The 27922-nt window shown below is 44.1% G+C and overlaps 1 protein-coding gene across 1 annotated transcript in view; it reads right to left on the bottom strand.

The window, feature by feature from the left end:
* Positions 1–4212: 4212 nt before the first annotated feature.
* Positions 4213–27922, bottom strand: part of PRKAA2 (protein kinase AMP-activated catalytic subunit alpha 2) — a 36761-nt gene continuing 13051 nt past the window's right edge. The window contains exons 2-9 of the mRNA XM_075936056.2: positions 25208–25349; positions 21077–21170; positions 19154–19298; positions 17700–17787; positions 14587–14811; positions 9065–9569; positions 6473–6599; positions 4213–4682 (exon numbers count right to left, since the gene is read on the bottom strand). Of these exons, the coding sequence (XP_075792171.2) occupies positions 4447–4682; positions 6473–6599; positions 9065–9569; positions 14587–14811; positions 17700–17787; positions 19154–19298; positions 21077–21170; positions 25208–25349 (1562 nt within the window). The 3' untranslated portion in view covers positions 4213–4446. The remainder of the gene's footprint in view (positions 4683–6472; positions 6600–9064; positions 9570–14586; positions 14812–17699; positions 17788–19153; positions 19299–21076; positions 21171–25207; positions 25350–27922) is intronic.

Here is a 27922-nt window from a genome sequence, read left to right as displayed (position 1 = left end):
CTCCTGCCCTCTGGCACTGGGGAGCCCATGCTAGTGCTCCAGCCCTTCCCCCATGCCTCCTTACAGGGCTGGAGCACACAATCTACTAACTAGGCTGGGGCCTCAGGACTTTGTGTGTGAGGGGAAGTGTCTTTCTCCTTCTCAGTCGGAGGCCATGTCAGTGAGGGGTTTTTTGTTGTTGTTTTTTGCTTCTCACTTGTGTGCGCCCCCCCCCCCAGTGATTTTTCTGTGGGTCAGTGGTCCCCAATCCAAAAAAGGTTCCCCACCCCTGCTCTAGTGGTGCTAATGTAGGATGTGGGTGTGCAGAGTTCAGTTCCCTGGTCTCCTACAGACTTTGGGTGGCCTGGAGGAGGGATAATTAACACTTCCCTACCTTGCAATAAAGTACAACCAGATTGTGCACCACAGACTTCAATGCTGTGGTAATGGAGGCCATGTTGTTATGACTTAGATACTAATGAGCCGTTGGTCTCTTTGATGCCCTCTGTCTACAACAACCAAACTACTGCCAGCCTTCAACAGTCTACCACTGGACTCTTCTACCTCAAACCTGAAAGCATGCTCTGCTCAAAGCCTGTTGGCCATATCCAGTGTATTAAGCCATTTCCTCTGTACCCAGTTTTTTCCTGCCCTAAAGGTGTCATAACAAATTTGGAAGAGAAAATATGCAGGTCATGTATGTCTTTCTCCAGGCATGAGCCAGGGTCTGCAGGAGCCTGAGGTACATTATCAGTGTTGCTTTTTTTTTTATAACAGAAGAAGAAGGTTCTGTTACTTTTGTGTTTTAAAATGCTAGGTAGGTGATCTGTAGGCAAAACTGGAATCCTATTACTAAAGTGACATGAACTTACAGGGACCATCTGGAAATCAAATTTGGCCTCACATTTTTAGAAGTAGGTGGCAAGATTCTCCACTGACTTGTGTAATTACTGAAAGACTTGTAAAGTTGTATACATACCAGGCACAGGTTCAAACCCTTGGTGATTCACCCACTCTGCCCATTATTTAATTTTTCAAAAATTGTACTTTTCAAAAAAGCACGGGGAATGTGTGCCATGTGCTTAGGTTATGTAACAAACAGTCATTCACCTGGAGGGCTTGTCATTCAGATACTGCAGCACTGGGCTAGCTATCATTTAACAGTAAAATTGATTGATTTTGAAACTGACTACCTTGCTCTCTTTGTCTAACCTGAAAAACAGGCAAAGAGGAAACACGGGGCACAGATAGTAGAAAAAGCTTCAGTTGCCAAGTTGCACTTATGTAAATCTAAGGTGTGGTCCGCAACATAAGGCAATTAAAAAAAAAAAAATTAGACCCTTGAAGTTGAAAGTGTCTCACTAACTTCCAGTAGGTATCAAGTGTGGCAGGGCATTGCCCTGCACTGGCCCTTTAAGGGGCTGAGACCTGGAGTCAGCAGGAGGCCCAGCTGAGGCAGCTAACAAGGGCCCAGCTGGAGGCCATATAGAGCAGCTCCTGGGAGGAGGGGAGAGACCTGCCTATCTGCCTGCAATGAGAGAGGTTTTGGCCTAGCAAACCCAAGCTACCCAGCCTGAGGCCCAGGGCTGTAAGGAGGCAGTCATGCAGGGTGGGGCTTACGTGGAGGCAGCCCTAAAAGGCCGGGCTGCAAGGAGGCAGTTGCGGTAGGCTGGGGAAGTTTGACCCGGGGAAGCCCCAGGCCATAAGTCCATAAGGCAGGGTTGCAGGAGGCAACTGGGCAGGCAGAGTGGGAGAAGAACTGGTGGTTCTAAGGTGTAGGGAGGACCCTGGAGGAGGAGCAGAGGAAGAACAATGACCCCCCCCCCCCGGAAGGGGGCACAGACCAAGACCGGAGTGGTCACTGCCGGAGGGCAGTGCTCTGAAGAGTAACACCTCACCCAAAGGAGGCGGATTGGCATCTTGACTTGATTGGTTTTACCCTGGTCTTTTATAGTCAGGTGATGGGAATTAAACACCACAGCAACAGAAGACAAATGCCAGTGCTACCCATTAGGTTAAGCCCAAGTAATTAAAAAAACAACAACATTTTTTGGTAAAAGTCCATACAGTAGAGTTTATCCCTTGTAGTATTTTTTTTAACCTGACAAGTCCTTCTCTTTATTTTAACAGAAGCTTATCCTTCGTTAGCCAACAGTAAAGAAATAAAAATATAAGACAGTCCTGCCTTATCGGTATAGCAGTGAAGGTCACAGTCTATTAAGCATTAGAAGTACACAAAAGCCCTGAAGCCTGGAACACCACTTTCAAACTTAGCTGCTACCTGTCATGAAACAGTACAAGAGACAGACTCTCTATGCTCTAGGACGGGCAAGGTACATTTGGCAGCTGACTTGGGGAAGAATCAAGGGTAAGTAAAAGGGCCTGCTCTGAGAGAGATCACTTGAAGTTTACAGCCTATTGAACCTCAAAGGCACCTGTGCATTTCACAAAGGAAAACTGCCACTCCCACCTAAGCGAGTCAGCCCTGGGTCACTTTTATCCTTGTGTGACAAACATGGTGCTATCAAGCTCACATCCCAGGTTTGATCTCCTGTGTTGAATGGGGATGCAGAGAGGCAGTTCTGCTAGCTTCTCAACATCCCCTGGCCAATAGGAGCCAGGTATGTTGTAGGGGAAGGTGAATCCACAGATAGAGATTTGCTAGCAGTGAGGTGAATGAAATGGTGGGTGGGTATTAGCATAGAAGTAGGAAATGAAGTCTGAAAAGGGAATTAATGGGGGAGAGGAGTATGGGCTGTAAGACGACTGAGATGGGGTTAGTCAGCAAATAGAGTGAGGAACAGATTGGAGAAGTTGTCTGCTTCCTTAAAAACTATAGCTCTCACTATCTCCAGTAATACCACCCAGTCTGTGTCAGCACCTCAACAATCCTTCTCGTGCTCTCTCTCTCTCTCCTAGATTTCCTTTCCACTCTGTTCCTATCATGCCCCCTATCTGGCTCTCTAAAGGCTCTTGCTGCCTCTCTCGCATACCCGCTTTTGCTCAAGAGGGATGAGCCCCTGAAGGAGAGATCAGTGACTATTTCTCATCCCTTGGAAGCATAGGCATCAGCTGCTATGAACTTCAGACATTTTTTTCTCTCAGATAGGAAATCTCTGCTACTTACGGGACAGCTATTTGAAATATTCTGTAAGCGGCGAGGCTTGTAGTAATTTACAGCAGCTCTGACATGACTGAAAGCAGGTTCTGAGCATACAATGGCCAATGCGGTCAGTGGATGGGGGGGAAAAAAGCCAAGTTATTCTTGATGATTAAAAGGAGGCTAGGACCATTCTGTAGATCCAAAGCAGCTGAGTAGAAGGGGTAGGGGAAGCTGGGGAGATTGCACTCTTGAATTCAAAGCCTTAGGCTGTGTCTAGACTGGCCAGCTTTTCCGGAAAATCAGCCGCTTTTCCGGAAAAACTTGCCAGCTGTCTACACTGGCCGCTTGAATTTCCGCAAAAGCACTGACTTCCTACTGTAAGAAATCAGTGCTTCTTGTGGAAATACTATTCTGCTCCTGTTCAGGCAAAAGTCCCTTTTGCGCAAAGCTTTTGAGCAAAAGGGCCAGTGTAGACAGCTCAGATTTGTTTTCCGCAAAAAAGCCCCGATTGCGAAAATGGCAATCGGGGCTTTTTTGCGGAAAAGTGTATCTAGATTGGCACGGACACTTGTCCGCAAAAAGTGCTTTTGCGGAAAAGCCTCCATACCAATCTAGACGCTCTGTTCCGAAAATGCTTTTAATGGAAAACTTTTCCGTTAAAAGCATTTCTGGAAAATCATGCCAATCTAGACGCAGCTTTAATGTGTGACCCTCTCAGAGGGAAGTGTGTTGCACCTCTTCTGTGTGCTCTTGTATTTCCAATAAGTTGCACGTTCCAAATCACAGAACCTTCCACATGGCTGCTGGTTTTTATGCCAGAGCTGCTGTTAGAGGCCTATTGGCATCAGTTTGTAAATACTGCAGCAGTTTTATTACAGCTGGATTTTGTTTAATATTGTTACTTGTCTATACCTCTGATCTACTTCACCTGAGCCCCCTTGAATAGCACAGGGTATACAATAGAAATGTCACTGGACAGCACCTATACTATTGATTATTGAGGCTCAGCCAAGTTTCCATAAATAGAGACAGGAAGCATGCACAGAAAGGTTGTTTACTGGTAAGCTTAATGAGGAAGTTACTGTTTTAAAACCGTGCCCAGTTTTTCCCAGTCATCTGTGTTTGTAAAAGCAGTTTTGTTTGTACTATGGTGAAACTAGAAAAAATAAATGAGACAAACCTCTTTCTAGTTTCCTCAATGCTTTGTAATGGGACCTGGATCCTCAGAAGGGAGTATTTGGGTTCTGAGGGGGTGTTTGCACTACAGCGTACACTATGCCCAGGGTGTGACCAAACAAACGAAAAAAGAAACCACCTAGGACCAGAGTCTCACAGTGCAACCACACATGCCTCAGTCCTGATCATCAGCGAGCTAATGCCATGATCAGACTGGCACACATTTCAAAAAAGTCCATGGTGTGGCTACCCAGGCGTGGAGTAACGGAGGCCACGCTCCCAGGCAAGGAGCCTGTCAGAGATCCAGTAAGCGACTGGCATTCAGCGGCGGCAGAATCAATACTCAGGCGTGGTCTGTGCAAGCCAGCCGCAGAGCATGAGCGCTGTGGGGTGGACGAGCCTGACCTCTGCTCCATGGCATCATCTTAAATGCACAAACAAACAGCATTATTTCAAATCTTTTCAGCTGCGTCCCGGGCAAGGCCTGGCCAAGAAGGGAATGCTTCCATCAACAGTGAATGCATGCTAGGAATGAAATTCTGGCTCCACTGAAATCAGTGACATGGCTCCTATTAACTTCATAGAATAGAATCCTAAAACTGGAAGGGGTTTCGAGAGGTCATTAAGTCCCGTCTCCTGCACTCATGGCAGGACCACGCATCTAGGGATGACCATGCATTCTAGATCATCCCTGACAGATATCTGTTTATCCTGCTCTTAAATATCTCCAGTGGTGGAGATTCCACAACCTCCTTAGGCAATTTATTCCAGTGCTTAATACCCCTGATATGAATTTTTCCTAATGTCCTACCAAAGCCTCCCTTGCTACAATATAAGCCACATGCTTCTTGTCCTAGCATCAGAGGTTAAGGAGAATAATTTTTCTCCCTCTTCCTTGTAACACCCTTTTAGATACTTGAAAGGTGCTATCATGTCCCCTGTGAGTCTTCTCTTTTCTAGACTCAACAAACCCAATTCTTTCAATCTTCCCTCACAGGTCAGCTGTGTCTAGACTGGCCAGTTTTTCTGGAAAATCAGTCGCTTTTCTGGAAAAACTTGCCAGCTGTCTACACTGGCTGCTTGAATTTCCGCAAAAGCACTGACTTCCTACTGTAAGAAATCAGTGCTTTTTGCGGAAATACTATGCTGCTCCCGTTCGGGCAAAAGTCCCTTTTGCACAAAACTTTTGTGCAAAAGGGCCAGTGTACACAGCTGAGATTTGTTTTCCGCAAAAAAGCCCCAATAGCAAAAATGGCGATCGGGGCTTTTTTACGGAAAAGTGCGTCTAGATTGGCCACGGACGCTTTTCCGCAAAAAGTGCTTTTGCGGAAAGGCATCCGTGCCAATCTAGACGCTCTGTTCCGAAAATGCTTTGAACAGAAAACTTTTCTGATAAAAGCATTTCCGGAAAATCATGCCAGTCTAGACGTAGCCCCCATGTTTTCTAGACTTTTAATCGTATTTTTGTTGCTCTTCTCTGGGCCATCTCCAATTTCTCCACATCCTTCCTGATATGTGGTGCCCAGAACTGGACACAATACTCCAGTTGAAGCCTAAACAGCACAGAGTAGAGTGGAAGAATTACTTCTCCTGTCTTGCTTACAACATATCCCAAAAATACATCCCTAGAATGGTGTTTCGCTTTTTTTAAAAAAAAATGGTGTTACACGGTAGACTCATATTTAACATATTTAACTCAGCTATGACCTCTAGATCCCTTTCTGCAGTACTCCTTTCTAGAGAGTCACTTCCCATTCAGTGGGGCCAGTATTTCACCCTGACGTGTGTACCAATTAAAGTGTATATTACATTAGTAGAGGGAAAAGGAAATCTGTATATTAAAACTCACTGTGTATACCTGCTTGGGAGATTCTATACAGTAAGAATACATCTGTGCGCTGGTATCTAGCTACTTCTACACACTTGCTATGTTTGATCATTTCAGATCAAAAGGAGTTTGCAGCGGATGAGGAAAAAGTATGTTGTGCAGTGACAAATGTGAGGCTCATTGGAATTGATTTTCCCCTTTCGCTAGTATAAAGAACTATTAAACTGTCACAGTAGCGCTAGTGGAGATGAATGGGCCAGAGTTACTCAAGTTGACTAGAAATACTAGAAGATACCACAGGAGAATCTGAAAATATTAAAAGGAGGAGTGAACAAACCCTTAAAATACCCCATTGCACGCGATTCATGCCACAACTTCCTGCTTACCATCAATGCTTTTAAAGTCCAAAAGATAGCTGCGATTGTCAACCTGGTAAAGCTGTAAACTCATTTTCACATAATTCCCAGTCACTGGATTCCTTCGACGCACTCTAAGATGATAGGCATTCACCACCTAAAACAGGTAACCTTCTTTCAGGAATAAAATTCAAGATGGTAGAAAGAATATTTTTCTTTTCCCCCTAGTGTGAAACATTTCAGGACAAAAACATTGTCCGAAAAGAACGATTGTTTTAACATAAATAAATAAATATCCCAGTTTCTTCTAAAGTGTGTTTGGGGTTTTTTTTTTGGTATGTTAAGTGCTTATCAGTTTTGTTGTGTATACCTCTCTTGCCATCCTGCTACCCCCACAAGTATGACTCACAATAGAATGTGTTTCATATGTGTACTGTTTATAATGGATTTGCACAGGTGGAGGCTTATTGCGATGTGAATCATGGCTGTGAAGTTGGTCTTACATGCAGACAACTATTTCTCAAGCCTCACACACGGTCTAGAGAACCATTCAACTAACTTCATCCTGGATGAAATTCCACTTCAGTTTGTAGAGCTGCACCAGGAATAAATTTGGCTCATTAGTTGTCTGTCTGGCTGTGTATCTAACCAAGCTACTAGCTGTTGTAAACCCCAATATTTTTATTTAGACTGTGAGCCCTGTGGAGGAGGACTGTGTCATATGTTGGAACAGTGCCTTGTGCAATAGGGACTTAGCCTCTAGAAAAAGACAGCAAACGAAGTTACCTAACAGAGAAGAATATTTTTGTAGGAGAAGAGCAACACATTCAGATTTTCTTCAGAGAGCAAATGTCAGTTGAATGAAATGGTAACAATATATTTCTGCTCCATTGTTATCAAACACCCTTATTCTGCCCTCTGCCCACCAAAATAGGGCCTGGGTTAAAACATGAATACAGGCGTCAGTGTTAGAAAACAGGCCAAGGTCTAGAAGACCTTGTTTAACTCCTTTAGCGAACCACTAAAACTGGGAATTGCCACAGTCTGTAAAGCAGCTTTCAGACACTTCCTGAACTTTCCATAATGGTGGAATTCAGTTACTGCCCACAGGGCTTGAGCTGAGACATTTCTCCCACTCCTTACACGGAGATGTCCATCAATTAATTAAATGTTGGAAACGTTAACATGTTATTATGGCTGATGTCTTAAATGCAGGCATTTCAAAATTAGCATCTGCAGCAATGGTAATGTTCACTCACGTTACAGGCCGTCCTCGCTATAAGTACAAGATAAACTTAAAGGCTGTGTCTAGACTGCATCCCTTTTCTGTAAAAGGGATGCAAATTAGACACATTGCAATTGCAAATGAAGCGGGGATTTAAATCCCCCCCCCACTTCATTTGCATAAACATGGCTGCCGCTTTTTTCCGGCTCAGAGCTGTGCCGGGAAAAAGCGCCAGTCTAGATGTGGATCTTTCAGAAGATAAAGCCTTTTCTGAAAGATCCCTTATTCCTCTTAAAATAAAGCCTTTTCTGAAAGATTCCTTATTCCTTATTTTAAGAGGAATAAGGGATCTTTTGGAAAAGGCTTTATTTTCCGAAAGATCCGCATCTAGACTGGCGCTTTTTTCCGGCAAAGCTCCCCTCTTCATTTGCAATTGCGATGTGTCTAATTTGCATCCCTTTTACGGAAAAGGGATGCAGTCTAGAAACAGCCAAAGTGGGGAATTTTTTTTCCTGAGACTGACTTCCATTTGCATAAACTGGGGGGATTTTTTTGCGCTATTTAAGAGCAGGGACTGGGAGTACATATAAAGTATCAGTTCCTACAAGCGCCAACAACTTTAGTGCGGAACAGATGTATACTGGGGTGACTTATAGGAGGGACCATTAAGTAAACCATTCTAGAATGAACTACTGGAGATAAATATAGCTGTGTGGTATCAGCGTGTCAAGGGTTATGGGCCAGATTCTGCACTGCCTTCCATCTTGTGTTGCTATTTATCCCTGGGCAAAATGGTTGACTCCTTAGCTAGCCTCTTACAAATGGTCACATCTTACACAGGAAAGTGACTACACAAGGCTGTGGAGAATCAGGCATGGCAATTCTTAATGAGGGCTAAATCAATGGCAAGAATTAATCTGAGCACAAGAAAAAGTGAATCGCTGACTGCTGCAAAAATGCCTCTCCTGTCCCATAACCAATATCTCAGATAACCCAGCTAAAAGAATATTACCAAGCAGAGAAAAAAATCAAGCATGAGAAAGTTCAGTCCCACAGGTGCGTTGTCTGGGAAGTGTTGACTGAAAGCATGAACTAAATGTGGATGTGACTTCACCCCTAATAATCTTGCCAGCCTAGGCTGACAGTTTAAAAAAGAAAAAAGAAAGTGCATATTTTACATTAAGACACGTGGAGTTTATTTAGCCACAACTAACATTTTTAATGTTGAGTGTTTGTAAAAGTAAAAAAATAATAAACTAGAGAGGATAATACAAGTGGTATTAGCTTAGAAACAGGCAATCCTGTAACAATACTTACTAACTGCACTGATCAATTCAGATCAGGATTTATAAGGAAATGATCCTTGAAAATGGCCACAAAGCCCTGATAGTTCCTACCTTCCATTCAAAATCCAGCTGTTTCATAGCCCGGTACACTTCAGCCATAATGTCATACGGTTTGCTTTGACTGCGGATTCCTAGATGCCACTTGGCTTTTTTCACAGTCAGAGGTTTTGGCTTGGTAGTGTTCAGTGCATCCAAGGGACACCGTGCTTTGGGACTGTCTGCTATTAAAGGAGGCATCCGTTCTGGGTGTGGTTTCACCCCCGGAGGTATGTGCATAGTGCTGTCATCCATAAAGGAGCCAGTGGGGGGACTAGAGGCGAGGTAGAACTCACTGGCTTGGTTCATGATTCTCCGATTGTCAATAATAAGGTGGTACGCTACTGCAAGCTGGTCTTGTGGGTCACCGCTATACAAGCTGTTCATCACCTCCGACTCCGTGCATTCAAACTTCTCACAAACTTCCCGCACTGCCTCATCATCAGTGACATTGGCATCGTAGGAAGGATCCTCTGGAAACAAGTAACTAGGCAAGTCATGTTTAAACCACTCATGTTCTCTAGGGGGAAAAGAAATGAAACTATGACGAGGGATGTTAAATATCAGTCAATTGAATTCTTACTGGTTACTTGATAATTCTATAGTTCCCGGGGGTGGGGCCAGTAGCCAGTGTGCTACTGGCCCCACCCCATTCCTAAGGAGCCCCTGCCACTCTGCGCTGCAGTCCAGGCGGATGAAGGGGCTGAGCTCCCAGACCCAGCACAAGCCAGAACTGAGCCAGGCTGCCTACCCACCTGACTCCTAATACACTTTAAATACAGAGCCGCAGCAGGGGTAGGTCCTGGACCTGGCATGAACCAGGTTGCTGGCCAGCCTGCTAAAAAATTTACTGGCGGGGGAGAGCGGGAAATGTGTGTACTCTACAGCATTAACTGATAAGCTTTTGCTTACTGGTTAACTGATTAATCGATTACACTATTCCATCCCTAACTGTGACGAGAGAATAGTGATAGAAATGTAGCCGTGTTAGTCTGGGGTAGTTGAAGCAAAATGCAGGACAATGTAGCACTTTAAAGACTAACAAGATGGTTTATTAGATGATGAGCTTTCGTGGGCCAGACCCACTTCCTCAGATCAAATAGTGGAAGAAAGTAGTCACAACCATATATACCAAAGGAAACAATTAAAAAAAATGAACAAATATGAAAAGGACAAATCACATTGCAGAACAGAAGGGGGATGCGGGGGGGTGGGAAGGGGGAGGAAGGAAGGTAAGTGTCTGTGAATTGCTGATATTAAAGGTAGGGAGAGTGGGATGTTTGTGAGTTAATGGTATTACAGGTGATAATTGGGGAAACTGTCTTGGTAATGGGTGAGAAAGTTCAAAGTCTTGTTAAGTCCTTGTTGGCAAGTGTCGAATTTTAACATGAATGACAGTTCAGAGGATTCCCTTTCAAGTGCAGATGTAAAAGGTCTTTGTAGCAGAATGCAGGTGGCTAAGTCATTTAGAGAGTGTCCTTTCTGGTTAAAGTGGCAAGAAACTGTTTTCTCTTTGTGATCTTGTCTGATATCTGTTTTGTGGGCATTAATCCTTTGGCGAAGTGGCTGAGATGTTTGTCCAATGTACATAGCAGACGGACACTTTCGGCACATGATAGCATAGATTATATTCCTGGATGCGCAGGAATATGTGTTCTTGATCTTATAACTCACTTGGTTAGGTCCAATAATGGTATCAGCAGAGTGAATATGTGGACAAAGCTGGCAACGGGGTTTGTTGCAAGGGAAGGTACCAGGGTTGGTATTAGTGTGGTATGTCCTGTGGTGGTTGGTAAGAATCATCTTGAGGTTAGGTGGTTGTCTATAGGAGACTATGGGTCTGTCTCCCAGAGCCTCTTTGAGTATGGTATCCTGTTCCAATATAGGCTGTAGTTTATTGATAATGTGTTGGACAGGTTTAAGTTGGGGGTTGTAGGTGATGACAAGTGGTGTTCTATTGTTGGTTTTCTTGGGTCTGTCTTGAAGTAGATGGTTTCTAGGTATTCGTCTGGCTCTTTCAATTTGCTTTTTTATTTCTCTGGGTGGGTAGTTGTGACGAGAGAGAGAGTGCAGCCATGAGTCTGTATTTACAGAAGGGCAACCTAGCTGTGATTCGTTCTATGAACAACAGCCTGGGATGTTGGGGAGGGTGAAGGAAGACCAAGGAGACAGATGCTAAGCTGGTGTAAACTGACAAAGCTTTGCTCTTTCAATGGTGCTACAATGATTGACAGTGCTTGACAATCAGGCCCATTATTTTTAGTCACGTCTGAGTCTTCAGGGAGGCAGTGGAACTCATTGAATATTATAGTAGCGGCCACACTAATATTGTGGCAAAGTGCTCACAGAAGGCTTGGATTCTGACAGCCTTGCAAACTGTTCCCTCTAAGTTGTGGGGCAGCACAGCTTCACGGGTGATTAATCAGCGCTGCCCAGTCAGCGGCTTAGGGCTCCATGCATGGAGCTGACTGACTGGGCAGGGCTGATTAATCTCCCGTGAAGCTGTGCCACCACACAGCTTAGAGGGATCACTGCCTGCAGGCTATTATTTATTTATCAACGCACACAAAGCAACAGTGTGTGCTTCCCTCAGACTAAGGCACCTTAGCCACACCAACCAGTGAGGTTTCCACACGGATTCAGTTTTGGTCTTTCTATTGTAACTTCCATAAGACTGTGAGCTGTGTGATATGACGCACCAACCAAAGCCATGGTCAGGGGTGCAGGCTGTCCACCCCACGCAAGGGTTATGGTGGCCAACTGGGCCAATCACCTCTCCAACCTAAATCTGAACAGGCTCAGCTAGACTAGGTGAGGCCTCTATAAGCAAGGAAGCTGGTGACAGGTGGGCGCTGCGAGCACTCCCTGGGAGAAGGGAAAGTATATTATAGCTACTGTGGAGTCATGATTACTCCCTGGGAGGAAGCTGGCAGAGAAGGTGGGAGGGGAAGCCAAGAAGGCAGGAGATGGCTCGGAGGAATAGTAGCAAGGAATAGGAATGCAAGCCATGGCTGCTGACTAGAGGACCCCCGAGCCAGAACCTGGAGCAGAGGGTGGGCCTGGCTCCCCCATCAGTTGCTGACCAATCTGCACCAGCAAAGCAGTGAGCAGGAATTCTACTGGAGCCCATCTGCCAGGAGGGACTTTGTGACCCAGCCCTCTAGTCAGGTCACCACCTGTTCACTTTTCCAGGGACATCAAAGAGGTAGTTGCGGTTCCAGGCATGAGAGGAGCCCGTTGGATGAGAGACCCAACGCTGGTAGATGGTGCAACTTCTGGTCCAATCTAATCCCCAGAGGGGCCAGGAGATGGTGCCACCAGTGATGAATGAACCCCCTGACACTGCATCAACGAACATCAATGACAAATCAGGCAGACGGTCAGTTGACAGACAAGCCACCCACCAAAAGGCACCTCTCCCGCTAGTTCCCTCACACTTTTGCCCATGCAGGCCAGCCCCCTAGTACAGGCAGGTTTTCATGAGCATGGTGGCCCCTACCTGTTCAAATGCTTACAAAGTCTTATGGAGGAGAGGAGGGTGTTTAGCATCCATCAATCATCCCTCTCCACAAGACAGTGGGCTGGGGAAACACACGTGCCATCTCTAGCTATCTCAGTAGGCACTAGGGGGGAATTCAGTCTTAGCAACAGTTGACAGTCAGTGTTTCTGTGCTCCTGCATGGGGGCGAGTGGCTGTTAAAATCTGCCTTTCATGCATGGACCGTGGTAGGTATTGGTGATATCATGTCCCTGTGCCCTGGATGTGGGGAAGGTGCCACAAAATTGCCCCACTAAGCCTCAGGGAGTAATAGAATGGCTGAATGCACCCAAAAGGTAAGAAAGATAATGTGTAGGATGGCAGTCCCTGGGGATGGTAAGACTGGAGCCTGCCGCCTTATCTGTTGGGCCACTGGAGGGGGGGGCAGCCTGCCTCCCCACCTTTTCTGGATGCTTTATCCTGCCCAACTTCACCCTGGGGCCAGTCTGAGCTGTGGCAGGCTGGTGGTGGGTGACTGGCAGCTCCTGGGATTTGAGTCCACCATTCCTGGTGGTAGGCACCTTATCCATTGGGCCACTGGAAGAGCTAGCCCATCACCCCATCTTCCCGGGATATTTTATCCTGCCCACTTTCTCACTTGCACTGGCTTCAGAGCCAGGGCCCTTGTAGGGTGGAAGGGGTTTCTCATGCAAACCCACACCCATAAGACTAAGTGTGCTTCAACAGCACCTGCACATGAACTAAATCCTTGATTATTCACCCAGTACTGCAACTATGATTCTATCTGTTAGCAGCTGGCTTGAGACCCAAACAGCCATCAGATGGGTAATGACTCTTGGTCATTACTGCACTGAAGTAGCTACTAAGTAGTCACCCTTTCTCCACATCCCATTACCAGCTGTGGTTCCTCATAGGCACGCCTCCCCTAAGAGGCAATCAATCATATCCAAGAGCCTTGTGAATAAAGCCATAGTTTTCGCCTTACTTTAGGATGGAGGAAGCACTATAAAACCATCATTTCCAAATGAATTTAAACACCCAAGGACTTTTGGATGCCTCAGTGACATTTATATACCTATTTTAAACATCATTCATCTGTAGTGATTATGTATTTCACAAAAGACTGAGCATGCTCCTCGTTTACACCATAGTAGTAAAATTATTCAGTTTCTAAGAATCTTTTAAGTCCTGTTGTCAGACCTGCATTTTTAATTATATTCACAGGCCCAAATAGCAACAAAAGAATCTCAATGCGCACATTAACCTGAAGTTATATGGTAATAGGAGCAGGTAGAGGTACAGCACCATCAATTAATTTGCTAAATGAGAAAATTATATTACACTTAAAGGTGAGCCATTTGCCTTCATTAAGGAACATTTTTCATCTTGTGTTAATTATAAGAGTTAGGGGCTATGAATCCTGAATTTATGGTCTATGCATCTTTTCATGTTTGCTGTGATTCCGCATATTAAGCACACTGTAATGTGAACCTGATTTCAGAAGGAAGGAAGAAGCTTTTAAGTTAAGCAACAAAACAAAGCAGATGAATACTACTGTCTAAGCATTACTGCATCCTATGGTTACTTTTGCCAAGCACCATGAAGGCTACTAGAGCCCATTTCATAATGTGATATAAAAAAAAGGTCATGGTTACTTGCCACAAAGCACCTAGTAACCTTCATAAACGCTGGGAAAGTCGACTCTTTAAAAGCTATGGCAGTACCATTCTACCACTTCTGTGCGGACACTGTAGTGTTAGGAGGGGTTTGCCTGTCACTGTAGTTAATCCACCGCCCTAATGGGCAGTAGGTAGGCCAACGGAAGAATTCTTCCATCACCATAGCTCTGTTTACACCAGAGTTTAAATTTGCGTAGCTATTTCTCCCAGGGGTGTGGATTTTCACACCCAGAGAGATGTAGAGTTGCCATTGTAAGTTTTCAGCGTAGACTAACCGTGAGTTCCACAGCACAGCTTGCCCACCACACAAGATGGTATATCTGCAGGGCCCTGCTGTAGTGTCTGACATGTGATGTTACCTTATGTCCTTGATGGTTGCTCGCTTGAGTGGGTCAACCTGCAGCATGTGCATAAGGAGAGTGGCGACTGAACGGTTGAGGTATTCAGGGATGTAGAAAACACCTCCCCGGATCTTCTTAAAGAGCGTGGGGACATGGTCATCATCAAATGGCAGCGTCCCGCAGAGAAGAGCATAGAGTATAACGCCACAACTCCAGATATCCACCTCAGGGCCAGCATACAACCTGAACAAAGTCAAGGTAAAAGAGAAGATTTCCTTGCTAGGTTTTATTTGTTTGCCAATTGGCATGATGTGCTTTGTAGTAGAGGTGGATAACATAGCAGAGGAGCATCCAAAGTGGACCCTGCAGGCTGAATGCTTCAGCTCATACTCCTACCCCATTGTGCTAAAACTTAGCATCTGTTGCTCATTCCAGCTGAGACATGGAAGTGCAACCCACGGAGGCTAATGAATCTAAAGTTCACTCTTACTCTCCAACAGGTCTGTGACAAGCTTGTCCTATTGTTGGTGGATTCTGACAACTATTTCTAAACATCCACCGAAGCAAATATTACACCTGTCTATGTTTATTTTTAATGTTAGAACTATGCCTTCAAGTCCAATCAGGCTTGTAGGGAACTAATAATATGAGCTTGGTTATCACAAAGCTAGGGTGCCCTTGGATCACTGCTTATCGGGCTTTTCCAGTAAATTGTGAGCAGGCTCTTCTTTGGCCAAAATTTCAAAAGTTGTCAGCCTAAAGTTGGGCTCCTACAGCCATACTCAGGCACCTAAATAATTTGCTCTATTTTAAAAAATGCTCACCACCTGTCAGCTCTTATTGAGGCTAATGAGAGCAGCTGACTACGCAACATTTTTAGAAAAGAACTGGCCAATTATTTAGATGCTAAGGATACCTACCTTTAAAATCCTGTTTTTGACAGTCTTGAGAGCCCAGTATGCCTGCTCAATTCCCAGATTGCTAGGATGATCGCTAATGTGTGTTTTAGACCCAATCGGGATATATCTGCTCTATTTTACAACGTGCGCTTTCATACTGTTACCCATCAGGTCATGGCAGAAGGTGAACTTTGACTCAGCTCCCACACTCTGCTCTCCTACATAAATCACTGTGCAAATAATACAACAGAACTAATAGACTGATGAATCTCCACACTAATGGAAAATACTATAATGATAACTTTTGACAGGCACTGTTCCTTTAAGAGCAGGGCCGTTTGGGAAATTGCCATGATATAAAATGAGAATCTGACCAGCAGTAAAGGAGTCCGAGGAGAGGTCTGATAAAGGGAAGGGAGTATAATCAGGGACTTAGTAGATGAACCTAGTTTAGACTAGTTATGTAAGTGCCTAATCGACTAGTCGACTATCTGATAAGCAACACACTAGTCAACTAGTCGCTCTCCCCCCTTGCTGCCTCTATCACAAAGAAGCAGCAAGAGAGGGAAAGAGGACAGGGTGCTGGGGGGAGCCAGCTTAAAAGCCAGTTCCCCCCTGGCTCTAGCTCTGTGGGAGGGAGCAGAGGCACAGTGGCAGCGTTCCAACTTTGAACTGTATAAGAGTCCCAGCTGGAGTTCTTGTACACATGGCATTTCAATCTCTGAAATGCACAAGACAGGGGCTCTTGGATATTTCAAAGGCGGAGAGCCGTGTTGGCCTTATTGACTAATCGAACAGTCGATGGAAATCCCATCGACTTTTCAATTAGTTAATTAATCAAAATGGAACATCCCTAAGTTAGACCTCGATGGTTTTTTTGTTTCTTTTTTAACTGTTAACAAACTGAAATGGTTGAGTCTTTGCAGTCCTTTGGCTCTGCAGCATGAGATCCAGTGGGCAGTAACTTACACCTTTTCTCTTGATGTGCTCTGACAGAGTACTAACTTCTAGATGGCTTCAATGAAAGCAGTTAGGTCTCTAAGGAAAGTGGGGACAACCTTCATTAGCAGCTTCTTCCTGGAGCTGCAGCAGCTGTGGATTTTCTGGTTTTGCCCCGTCTGGCCAGCATGACTCACTGATCCTGGTATGTAGATTTGATGCCTCGACTCAGTTCTCTGGTGGTCTAATTCAGAAGGAATTCTGCCATCACTTCCATTGGCATAAGTGACAGGGAACTTAATAAAAAATAATCTACATTGATCAAAATGCTGTGTTTATGTGGCCTGTTAGATAAGATACAGCAGTAAAAATGATATGGGGAAAGCATACTGGGATTTTGCCACCTGTTTTCTGTTAAAATTAATGCAAACAAGACATAGTATAAAAATAACTAGTGCACGACTGGAGAACAGGTGGTTATGAAGAATATGTACAAGACACTAAATTGGAAACCATTCTAACCCTGGTTCTGTCACTGACCTGTATGGGTTTGGGCAAATCAGTTTTTTTTCTCTGAAATGGGAAACAAAAGGTCATACTTCCATCTGAACGTGATGCAGATTAATTTAGGTCTGGGTAATGCTTTCAATATATATAATGCTGTCTAAAACAGCAGCATTGTGGTGCATGACCGCTTCACAGTTTTGTTTAACATTAATTTAACGGGAAATCACAACCATTCCACCCCATGAAGGCAGCAACTTTTTTTCTTTCAAAAAGACATCGATTAAAAGAAGCCAGAAGATAAGACTTTTCTGATGGAACCACTGTTAAGGTATTGGAAAGGGATAGAGACCCTTGTTAAGGTTTGGGAAATGGGTGAGAAAAATTTGTTGATCTATCAATTAACAGTTCTCTTTACCAACATAACAAAGTTACAGATCAACAGACATAAAATTTGACGTATTGGGTGAATAAGAATTTTGGGGAGGGAAATGCTATGCATATAACAAGGATTCAGGTAAAAAAAATGTATATATCAGATTCTTTAACTAAGTATATAAACAACAAATGTCTTTTAATAACTCATTACTATTTTTAGTAAGATTGTTTTATATTTGTAACCATAGAACAAAAGCTAAATAAGGGTTTGGCAGTAGAGTCACTCTCACACTTAAAAATGGAGAAGTCTATATTACTCTTTAAACGTCAGTTTCAAATAGAGCCAGAGGCAAGACTCACATCTGTATGTATACTTGCATTAAAAGGGGTTTGCCAAATGAGATGTTATACCTTCCAGAGATGACTTCAGGTGCTGCATAGTTTGGAGAGCCACAGCTGGTTCGCAGAAATTCACCATCTGACATCATGTTCGACAACCCTAAAAGCAAGACTCTTGCATATTGACATGTGCTTTGAATGTATGGTTCATGAGAATTCTATGCTTCTAAAAGGATAGGAGGAGGAGTAGCAAGCGAAGGATTGGGGGACATTATGAAATAATAAAATTAAATAGTTGGAGGCGTCTGGAATGACGGGGCCCAATGTATTACAAAAAATTCTGACATCACGTGTCACTTGGAGAAAGACTGCATTTGCAAAGAGCCACCTCAAAATGTTAACTAGCTTGCAAAATCATACTGAGGACTTCTGTTGCTGCTCTTTAGTAAAAACAGGAAAACAGCTCTACAAAAGGAGTAGGTACATGAGAGTAGAAGTAAAAGGCTTCAAAAAAGACCTAGATACATTCATGGAGTATAAGTCCATCAATGGCTGTTAGCCAGGATCACAGCTGTCCCTTGGGTACAGCGAATCAGTGGGACTGCCCCAGATGCTATGGTCCAGGGCTGTTGCACCCACCAACAACCCCCTATCAGAACTTCCCTGTCCCCCTCCTCCAATGTCTCAGGCCCATCGGAGAGCCCCACCAATCAGCACCTCACCCTCCCTAAAAGCTCCTACTTCCTGCCATGGATCCGATGTTTCGTAGCATCAGGAGGCAGTGGGAGGAGGGAGGAGTGAGTATGCAATATGTTTGGGGGAGGAGTGGAACTAGATGGGGAAGTTGTGGTGGCAGGAAAGAGGTGAGGGCAGGGCACTGGGGAAGGAGTGAAGCATGGGCAGAGCTAGGGGGAGCACCCCACAGCAGATTAGAAACTTGGCGCCTATGTACCAGGCCCAGCACCCTCCTAAGGATAGCCTTGGCCATGATGATCAAGGATAGTGCTCCTGGCCTCTCTTTGCCAGAAGCTGAGAATGGATGACAAGGATGGATCACTTGAAGATTCCCTGTTCTGTTCCTTCCCTCTGGGGCACCTGGCATTGGTCACTGTTGGCAGACAGGATACTAGGCTAGATGGGCCTTTGGGCTGACCCAGTATGGACGTTCATATGTTCATACAGGGATAAATTCCACTCTGAGGTAACTGCATTGGAGTCTATCATGAACATTAGCTAAATGTTTTTTAAATTATTACATCAAAAAGAGTGATGAATTTGCCAATTACATATCTCTCCACTGTAATAAAACCCATGTATGTTTATACCACAAACACAAAAGCTCTAACTAGCAATGCCGGTCTTCATTGAAAGGTGCATGTTTACAATTATGAACTCTTCCATTTAAATTATGAAATTGTTAATGACTATGCAAACTGACTCCATTCTGTAAGGCGTGTTATGTTGACACACTCCAGCAAGTGGCTTGTAGCTGGCCGCATTTCTGGAATGCTGTGGGGGTCACATACCAAAATCAGCTATCTTGGCATTCATGTGTGCATCCAGCAGCACATTCTCTGGTTTCAGGTCTCTGTGGACAACCATGTGCCTGTGACAGTAATCCACTGCGGAGAGAATCTGCTGGAAAAGGCGTCTAGCCTCTGCATCTTCCACCTACAAAACACCAGAAGAAGCTGTTAAAGCTTTATCTGAAACAACACTTGGCAAAACAGTTTTGGCTCCGGCATGAGTTGGAAAACTCTAGAATGCACAAATAAAATTACAGTAATCAGATTACAAGATTGTAAACAGAACCAAAAGTATAAAGCAGATTGTCCCCCTTGCATTGGATACTGCATTAGGCTGGGTCTAGACTGGCAAATTTTTCCTTCTGCTTTTGCGGAAAACCTTGCCAGCTGTCTATACTGGCCACTTGAATTTGCTCAAGCACACTGACGATCTAATGTAAGATTGTCAGTGTTCTTGCGCAAATACTATGCTGCTCTCGTTTGGGAAAAAGCCCTCCTGCGCAAAAACTGTTTTGCGCAAAAAAGCCCCGATGGTGAAAATGGCAATCGGGGCTTTCTTGTGCAAAATCGCATCTAGATTGGCACAGACACTTTTCCGCAAAAAGTGCTTTTGTGCAAAAGTGTCCATGCCAATCTAGATGCTCTTTTCCGCAAATGCTTTTAACGGAAAAACTTTTAACTTTTCCGTTAAAAGCATGTGCGGAAAATCATGCCAGTCTAGATGCAGCCTTACTGTTTAGAAATAAAGCTAATGCTCAGGAGTCATGTGACAAAATTAGGAAAAGTTAAATTCAGACTTTTCCCAATGACAGTGCTTAAATTGCATGAGGACTGAGCCTCTGGCACATCTAGCCTTGGCAGTTTATAGCCTTCACACCTCTGGGCTTGCCCTGTCAGTTATGAAAAAACCTGCTTGAGCCTCAGCACCTCTTTCATTACAAATTAAGCACCAAGAAAGGGCTTCTGAGCAGTGAAATCCATTAAACTATGACCTAGTCTCACTAAGGAGTCAACAGCAGCCCTATCGTGTGAGATTTTAATCTAGACTTGACAAAGCATTACCAATGTTCTACAGGGAACAATTCCACCCTGAGGAATGCAGTAGGTGGCTTAGGAGAAGTTAAAAATGGACCAGCTGTATGAGTCTCTAATGAGGAAGAATGCAACGGGGAATGAGTTTGTGTTTGATCATTTGTACTGATAATTCTACAATGGTTCCTTTCACAAAAAAATGTAGTTTCTATATGTCAAAGTTCAGAAGGATCAAGTATTTTCTATAAACTGGAAACAATCAGGCTGAAAATCAGAACTGGATTCATATATTTAAGGGACGAATGGAAATGACTCCTTCTACCAGTGCATTTATATAAAATAGTTTAGTATAAAATGCATTTATTTTGTGACATTACAGAGAGAAGAACATTAGCATTGTAGCCTGAGCTTTCCCACTATCCTAAGACCCTTATTAGCCCAATGTATCTGCTCCTGGCTGGTAGCTGTATGAAACCTACCAAGACAGCCATAAGGGAGTTACCAGCGAGTCTCCTTGTAATTAATAATCCATTTAGCAAAACCATTTTATTTGTCAACACCATCCCACAAATGTGTATCTTGGCACAGGAGCATGTGCAGCGGGGGAGAGGACAAGCAGGAACGTGTGCCCTCCTTCCTCCTCCCCCACAACCCAGGAAGGCCAGGGGTGAGGAGTGTGAGATCCTCTGGTCCCAGACTGTAGCAAGAGATCCAGCTCCACAGGCTGCGGGGGGAAGGGGAGAAGAGCCAGCTCCTCCAGCCACTAAGCGAGAGCAACTGCCACTGGCCTGGGTGATAGAGGGGGAGGGCCAGCTCCGCTAGCAGTGAGCATGGGGGGCAGCCCCTCGGACCACATGTTGATTTCTGTGCCCACCCCTTTCTCTCACTTACACGTCCATGCTTACAGATGTAATCAAACAATTCGCCACCAGATACATATTCCATTACCATGAAAAAATCGGTTGGCGTGCTGATGACCTGGTATCTTCAAGAACAAAAGAGAGAGAATTTAGGAAGACTAGTGACAACAGGGCACGGCTTTTAAACGGCTTACTATTATAATTTTTTCCATGCAACAAACATTGTTTTTGACCTTGTGTATATAATTGCTTTCTATATATGAAAAGCAATTACTTACATCTCAAGATGATAAACAATTATCTCTTTCAATTAAGGATATTAAATGCAGTTAACTGACTAGTTGACTAAATTTCCATCAACTAGTCGATAGACACCTCTGCATTCCTCCTCTGAAGTGTACAAGAGCCCCTATTGGGGCTCTTGTACACTTCAGAGGAGGAATGCAGAACTTTGCGTATAGCCCGGGGCCAGTGGGAAGCGGGTGCCTGCTTTGAAATGCATTTCAAAGCCATGGGGGCCCGAGGTCAGTGAGGGACTCTCCAGCTGACCCCGGGCTCCACTGCCCCTCTGAAACAGTGCCTCCACGAGTTTCAAAGGGGCAGTGGAGTCCAGGGTCAGCTGGGGACTCCCCAGATGATCCTGGGCTCCCCGCGGCATTTCCCCAGAACCCGGGATCAGCTGGGAGTCCCCAGCTGACCCCAGGCTCAGCAGCAGCTGCTCCTTTGAAACGCCAGAAGTGGCATTTTAAAGGAGCAGCTGCTGCACAGCTGATCTGTGGATCAGCTGTGAAATGGCTGCCCCTTTGTAACATGGCCTTGAGGTTTCAAAGTCGCAGCGCCATACTGCTGTACGGCACTGCCACTTTGAAGTATCCCTTCCCACCTCCCTTTGCTGCCTCTCTCTCATAGGGGCAACAAGGGAGGGAGGGGAAGAAATCGACTAGTCAGCTAGTCTTTAACATCCCTACTTTCAATGGTCTGCTGAAAGCGTCTGTTTCATAAACTCACCTCTTCTTTTCTCATTCTTTCACATAATCCTCTGAAATCTTTGCCACATTAATTTACCACTCTTGTAGGACTAACCTGATTTTCAAATTTCCATTTTACAGCAATGTCTTAAGAGATGCAGGCTGCCTTCAAATGCAAAAAAATATATATAACACCCTTCCCTCCCTCCCTCCCCCCCTCCCCCCCCCCCCCCCGGTACTGAGTATGTAGGAGAAAAGAACTCTAGGTAATATAGGCAGGAAAATATATTTTAAGGAAACAGACTAGTATCCAGAAAACACAATTAATCTATTGGACACTGCATAACAGTAAAAATATACAACATCCTAGATTAATTTAAAAAAGCTAATTAGCATAAATCTTACACTATGCATATGAAGACAGAGAGTGAATTTGTAAAATGTAAATGTTTCCTATTACTCTACAATTTCTCACATGGTGTAAATTGGCATAACTCTGACCCAAATGAAACTACATACATTTCTAGTAGCATTAGCTGAGGATCACATTCTTGTACTCAAATTTTGGGTTTCCATTGCTTATAGTTTAATTTGTGTTCTGTAATCATTATATGAGAAGTGAACAGATAACTTCTGCCTTCTTCAAACAGTAAAACCCTCAAGAGATCTATAAGGATGAATATACTTTAGGTGCTTTGAGATCCAGTAAACCAAGTTATTAATAAAATCTCTGATAATTTGCTACTGTATATAGGAAATAAATCTAGTAAAAATGAAAATTAAATATAATGCATTTTCACTTGCTCATTTTCTTTAACATACAATTTCATGATTCCATGATTTAGCCCAGACTCTACTGATATTCTTAACTTAGATTTAGTTTTTAGGCCATAACTTGTTCCCTTTGACAAATATAGGAATCGGGTAAGACTCATCTTTGAGAAGCACTTTTTTGTTATTGGTGCATGACATGGTATTAATCTGGTCTCAGATATGTGGTGGCATAATTCCATTAAAGTCATTAGTTACTTCGGCATTACAGTGATTAACTAAAAGCAGAATTTGACTGCTGGCCTCGAAGAGGAAGGTGCCTCATTTACGTAACAGTTTCAAGAGTGCTCTAAACATTCGATTATCCTCTAATTGCCATGCAACCACTTTATTTTATAGCTACGCCAAATGTATTTAATAGCTGGCTACTATCACAACTTGATTTGTGTAGTTACATTTTGAAGCTTCTGGCTTTTTAATCTGAGAACACTAAACTATTGCAGTGCAGTTACCAATGTGCAATTTAAATTCGGATACCTTGGAGTGTTGAATTTGAAAACTCTTGCCTGAATTTTCACATAATAAATGGGAAACGGTAACATTAGTATTCTGATAACTTTAGTGTGCAGACCATTAATGGAGAACTCCAATTGCTTTGGGGCTAGGATTTCACCCGAAACCTGTGATCATGTAGTCATTGTTCAGACAATAGTTTCATTCCCTTCAAAGACTGCAGGATTAGGTCAAAAGAGAAGAGAGAACAATCACTGCCATTGACATCTATGATAGTTACTTGAGCCTGAAGGAGCAGTTTGCAAGCCCTCCGTTCTCACAACTACCATTGAAAAGAATGAGGTTTACACATGTGTAAGTATGCAGAACTTGATTCTGCAAAGTTATTGTGCATGGTAGTGCCAAGATAATACAGGCAGTCCCCGGGTTACGTACAAGATAGGGACTGTAGGTTTGTTCTTAAGTTGAATCTGTATGTAAGTCGGAACTGGCGTCCAGATTCAGCCGCTGCTGGAACTGACCGCCAGTTCTGACTTACATACAGATTCAACTTAAGAACCCCAAGCTTCCCCAAGTCAGCTGCTGCTGAAACTGATCAGCGGCTGATTCCAGGAAGCCTGGGGCAGAGCAACTCTGCCTCGGGCTTCCTGTAGTCAGCGCTGGTCAGTTTCAGCAGCGGCTGACTTGGGGACGCCTGGGGCAGAGCAGCTGGGGTGCTGCTGGGTTGCTCCAGTAGCACCGCTCCTCGGCGCTACTGGACCAACCCAGCAGCACCCCAGCTGCTCTGCCCCAGGCGTCCTGATTCAGCCGCTGCTGAAACTGACCAGCAGCGGCTGAATCAGGACCTGGGGCATAGCAGCTGGGGTGCTGCCGGGTTGGTCCAGTAGTGCCCAGAGCGGCGCTGCAGGACCAATCGGCAGCGCCCCAGCTGCTCTGCCCCAGGGTCCAAAACAAAAGCCTGGTCTGCTGGGGGAGGGGGGGGGCACACTATCTGCTCCCCACCCCCCCAGCAGACCAGGGACACGGGAGCAGAGCCGCAGCGGCAGCAGGGTGCCGCGCCTCTGAGGCTTTGCTCTAGCAAAGTCTCAGAGGCGCGGTACCCTGCCGCGGCTGCGGCTTCAGTCCCGGTGCCTGTGGTCTGCTGGGGACGGTCCCCAGCAGACCACAGGCACCGGGACTGAAGCCAGAGCAGCGGCGGGTTCCCGCGCTTCTGAGGCTTTGCTCTGGCAAAGCCTCAGAAGCGCGGGCACCGGAGCAGCTTACGAACGGGGCTTTCTCGCCCCGGAGCTCGCAGGTAGCAATAATATCCGCGTAAGTCGGGGACTGCCTGTACCCCAAGTTTCCCCTCAAGACTGGTCTATATATTTTACCAAGGCTCTGATCCTACTCTCATTGACTTCAGTGTAGCAAGACTAGACCCCAATACGGCAAAAAACCTTCACACCTGCTTAGCTTTTTATATTACTGTGAGTAGTTCCACAGAAGTCAAGTAAAGGAAAGCATGTGTTAGATCTGTAGGATCAAAGCCTTAACTTGTAACTTGGTAGGGTCCATGACTAGACTTGCATAAAGACAGCCTGATCCAAAGCTCTTTGAAATCACTGATTTCAGTGAGCATGGGACAGGTCCATAATGAATAGGTATATCAATTTACTTGGGAAAAAAATACAAAAGGTCCTGAATTTAGTGAATATTATATTATATATTATATATATTTGGTGAATATTAGGTGGCTCTGTTCACTCATATGCTTTTCAATATGCAAAATGACAATTTCACCCATTCCCCTCTTCTGCAAGTGTAATTTAATTTGCTCATGAAACAAAAATGCATTCCAGAGAATTCCTTCTGATTCAGCATAGACCTGAAAAGGAATATGAACACAGGGAAGCAGAAGCGATATTACTTACAGTTTAATAATATGAGGATGCCGAAAGAGTTTTAGGTTTTGAATTTCTCTCTTGATTTTCCCAACCACATCCAAACTCCGAATTTTCTGTCTATTTAAAATTTTTACTGCGACTTTATGGCCAGTCAGCTGGTGTTCTCCAACTAATGGAAAGAGAGCATTAGATTGTCACTAAAGAGAATGCAATGACCTGTCAGAGCAATTTAGCTTATTTGAAATAGGTGGGTCCTGAGGAACCAGTGGGGGAGGGGTCATAATGGGTAAACTGTGTGAAAATTGGAACCTCAGGCCTGTCCAGGGGACCAGTGTTTGGACTCCATGACTCAGATGACTAACACAGAGGTATGATCTCTAGGTTGATGACAACAGCGTGGCTTGGATCTGAATCACTATCTGAAGATGACTCAATGGCCTTGTGTAAAATGAGTCTAGTAATCTCAGTCCAGGCCCTAAGCCTGGATTTATGACATGGACACAACTGAGTAATTTACAGAAAATTTTGGAGGCTACCGCTCTGACGGACATGGAAACTATGTTGTCCGAGAGCTTGTTCTGAGGCACTTTTTCCACTCGCTGTCAGGAAAGGGAGGAGCTTGTGTAGGATGGAGAGAGTGAAACTTAGTATCCTCTATGAAGGTCTATACGGAGTGTTCAAAATCCTGTAAACTGTATGGAAGCATGACATTCCCATGAACACATCACCCTGAGATCAAAAAACAAGCAGTTTCTGACTAACTGCATATTTCAAAAGTCAGCTCATTGAACATCAAACCATTAGGGAGGTGAAGGGATTGAGTTAGCCCTGCCTCTTCTACCATGTTGTAATCCTTCCACTTCACACACTTCTAATCCTTCTATTTCTAATCACATTAAATGGAAGCCTTTTTACCTCGCCCACGAAGTCCTTCATGTATCATATACTGGAAAAGTTTTCTCATGAACCTTCAGGCTCGAAACAGCAGAATTTCCTCTCGTTTTTGGCAGAAGTTAGTGAATGGCAATAGTCCCCTTTTCCTATGAAAGCTTTCTACCTGCCTCAAGTAAATGGGATTTTTCAAGTTTGCCTTGTGGATTGCTTCAGTAGAGCAAGCCAAATTCTCCTCTGAGTTGTAGTAGTACAAATCACTGTCTATGGCAGCAGAGTACCAGGAGTGGAGACTCTAGCTCAGAGTTTTTAACTTAATGTGAAATTTCCCAGCTTTTTTCAGTTTTAGCCAGCCTCTTCTATACCCACTTAACAAACTTCTTGTGAGAATCAGAAAATACTTATTAGCTGATAAGAGGCATTTAAACAGAAAGACAGGTTATGTTCATGCGTTGGACTTCATGACTCCCAAACCACCCTCTCCCAAACAGTTCCCACCATAACCAAGGGGTGCTGTACTGAAGGCCTTACACAGACATCTGTCTTTGCAAGAACTTAATAAACATAGTGGAAATCTCTGCATTCACCCCAGAAAAAATAAGCAGCCGCACATTTTCATATTGCATATATGGGAGGGCAGTCGATAAGCCTAGCGATTAGGGTACGGACGTCACCTAGCTCCAGTTATAGTGTCCTCTAAGAAGTAGAATCCTGGGAAAGTTCTTGTACCATTTAAGCTTTAGTGAATTTACAGCGCTTAAGTGGGACTTAAGTGATGCATAGACATTAAAGTAGCACTCTGTACAGGAGTGAAGCTCAGCACAAAGATCTAATCAAGAATAATGACAAGTTCTAGTCTATGATGTGTCCTGGTATACACTGTTTTCCCTCTACAGTCTTGGAACACAAGAGAGCGGCAGCTTAATTAAAAACAAATTAAAATACTGAAGAAAATATGACCCTGAAGGGGCTATTTGTCTCTATGGAGATTGGAGCCAAGGCTAAGTTTCAAGGATCTGCATCATGTAAAGATTAGATTACTCATAAGTAGATATACATAAATGACAGGGGAGAATATTCATTGGTACACAGTAGTCAGTAGCCTAAATATCAAATAACTTAGTCTTAAAACTTTACAACCATTGCACTGTGCAAAATAACATCAAAGGCCAAATTCTGCAGAAGCCTTTTCTCGACAGGCATTTCCACAGCTATGTTTCTCAGCTTCTGAACACTGCAGTGGGAAACCAGTTCTTAAAAATTATACAAGCTCTGATTTTAGGACTCCTGCTTCAAATTTTAGTACATCCTTTAAAAATGGAGGTTAGAGAGAACTGGGTTGATGTGATTTATCTGCCATTGAGCACACTGGAGCTGACTTTGCTCTCACTTGCACTGATGTAAACTGAGAGTAATTCTACTGAGGTTAGTGGAATCACATCAGATTTAAAATGGCGTGAGTGAGCTCAGAATTAGACCCCTTCTTTGTGAGTGAGCAGACTGTGCCACAAAGAGTGCCGCGTGTATGAAGGCAAAATTATAACCAAATGAAATCTATAGGAAGCTCCTTGCGTATCATAGCAATAATACCACTGGTACCAATGTTTATGTCGCAGTGTACAACTTTAAAGCCTTTAACACCATTTTTTCCCTTTAATTTGATAATTAGTGAGGACCTGAATACAGAGCAAAAGAACGGCCATACTGGGTCAGACCAAAGGTCTATCTAGTCCAGTACCCTGTCTTCCAACAGTGGCCAATGCCAGATGTCCCAGAGGGAATGAATAGAACAGGTAACCATCAAGTGATCCATCCCTTGTCACCCAGGCTATGTCTAGACTGCAAGCCTCT

Source organism: Pelodiscus sinensis, chromosome 9, assembly GCF_052426305.1.
Source record: "Pelodiscus sinensis isolate ZL-2025 chromosome 9, ASM5242630v1, whole genome shotgun sequence".
In the NCBI taxonomy this organism is placed as follows: Eukaryota; Metazoa; Chordata; order Testudines; family Trionychidae; genus Pelodiscus; species Pelodiscus sinensis.
This window is presented reverse-complemented; position numbering and strand designations above follow the sequence as displayed.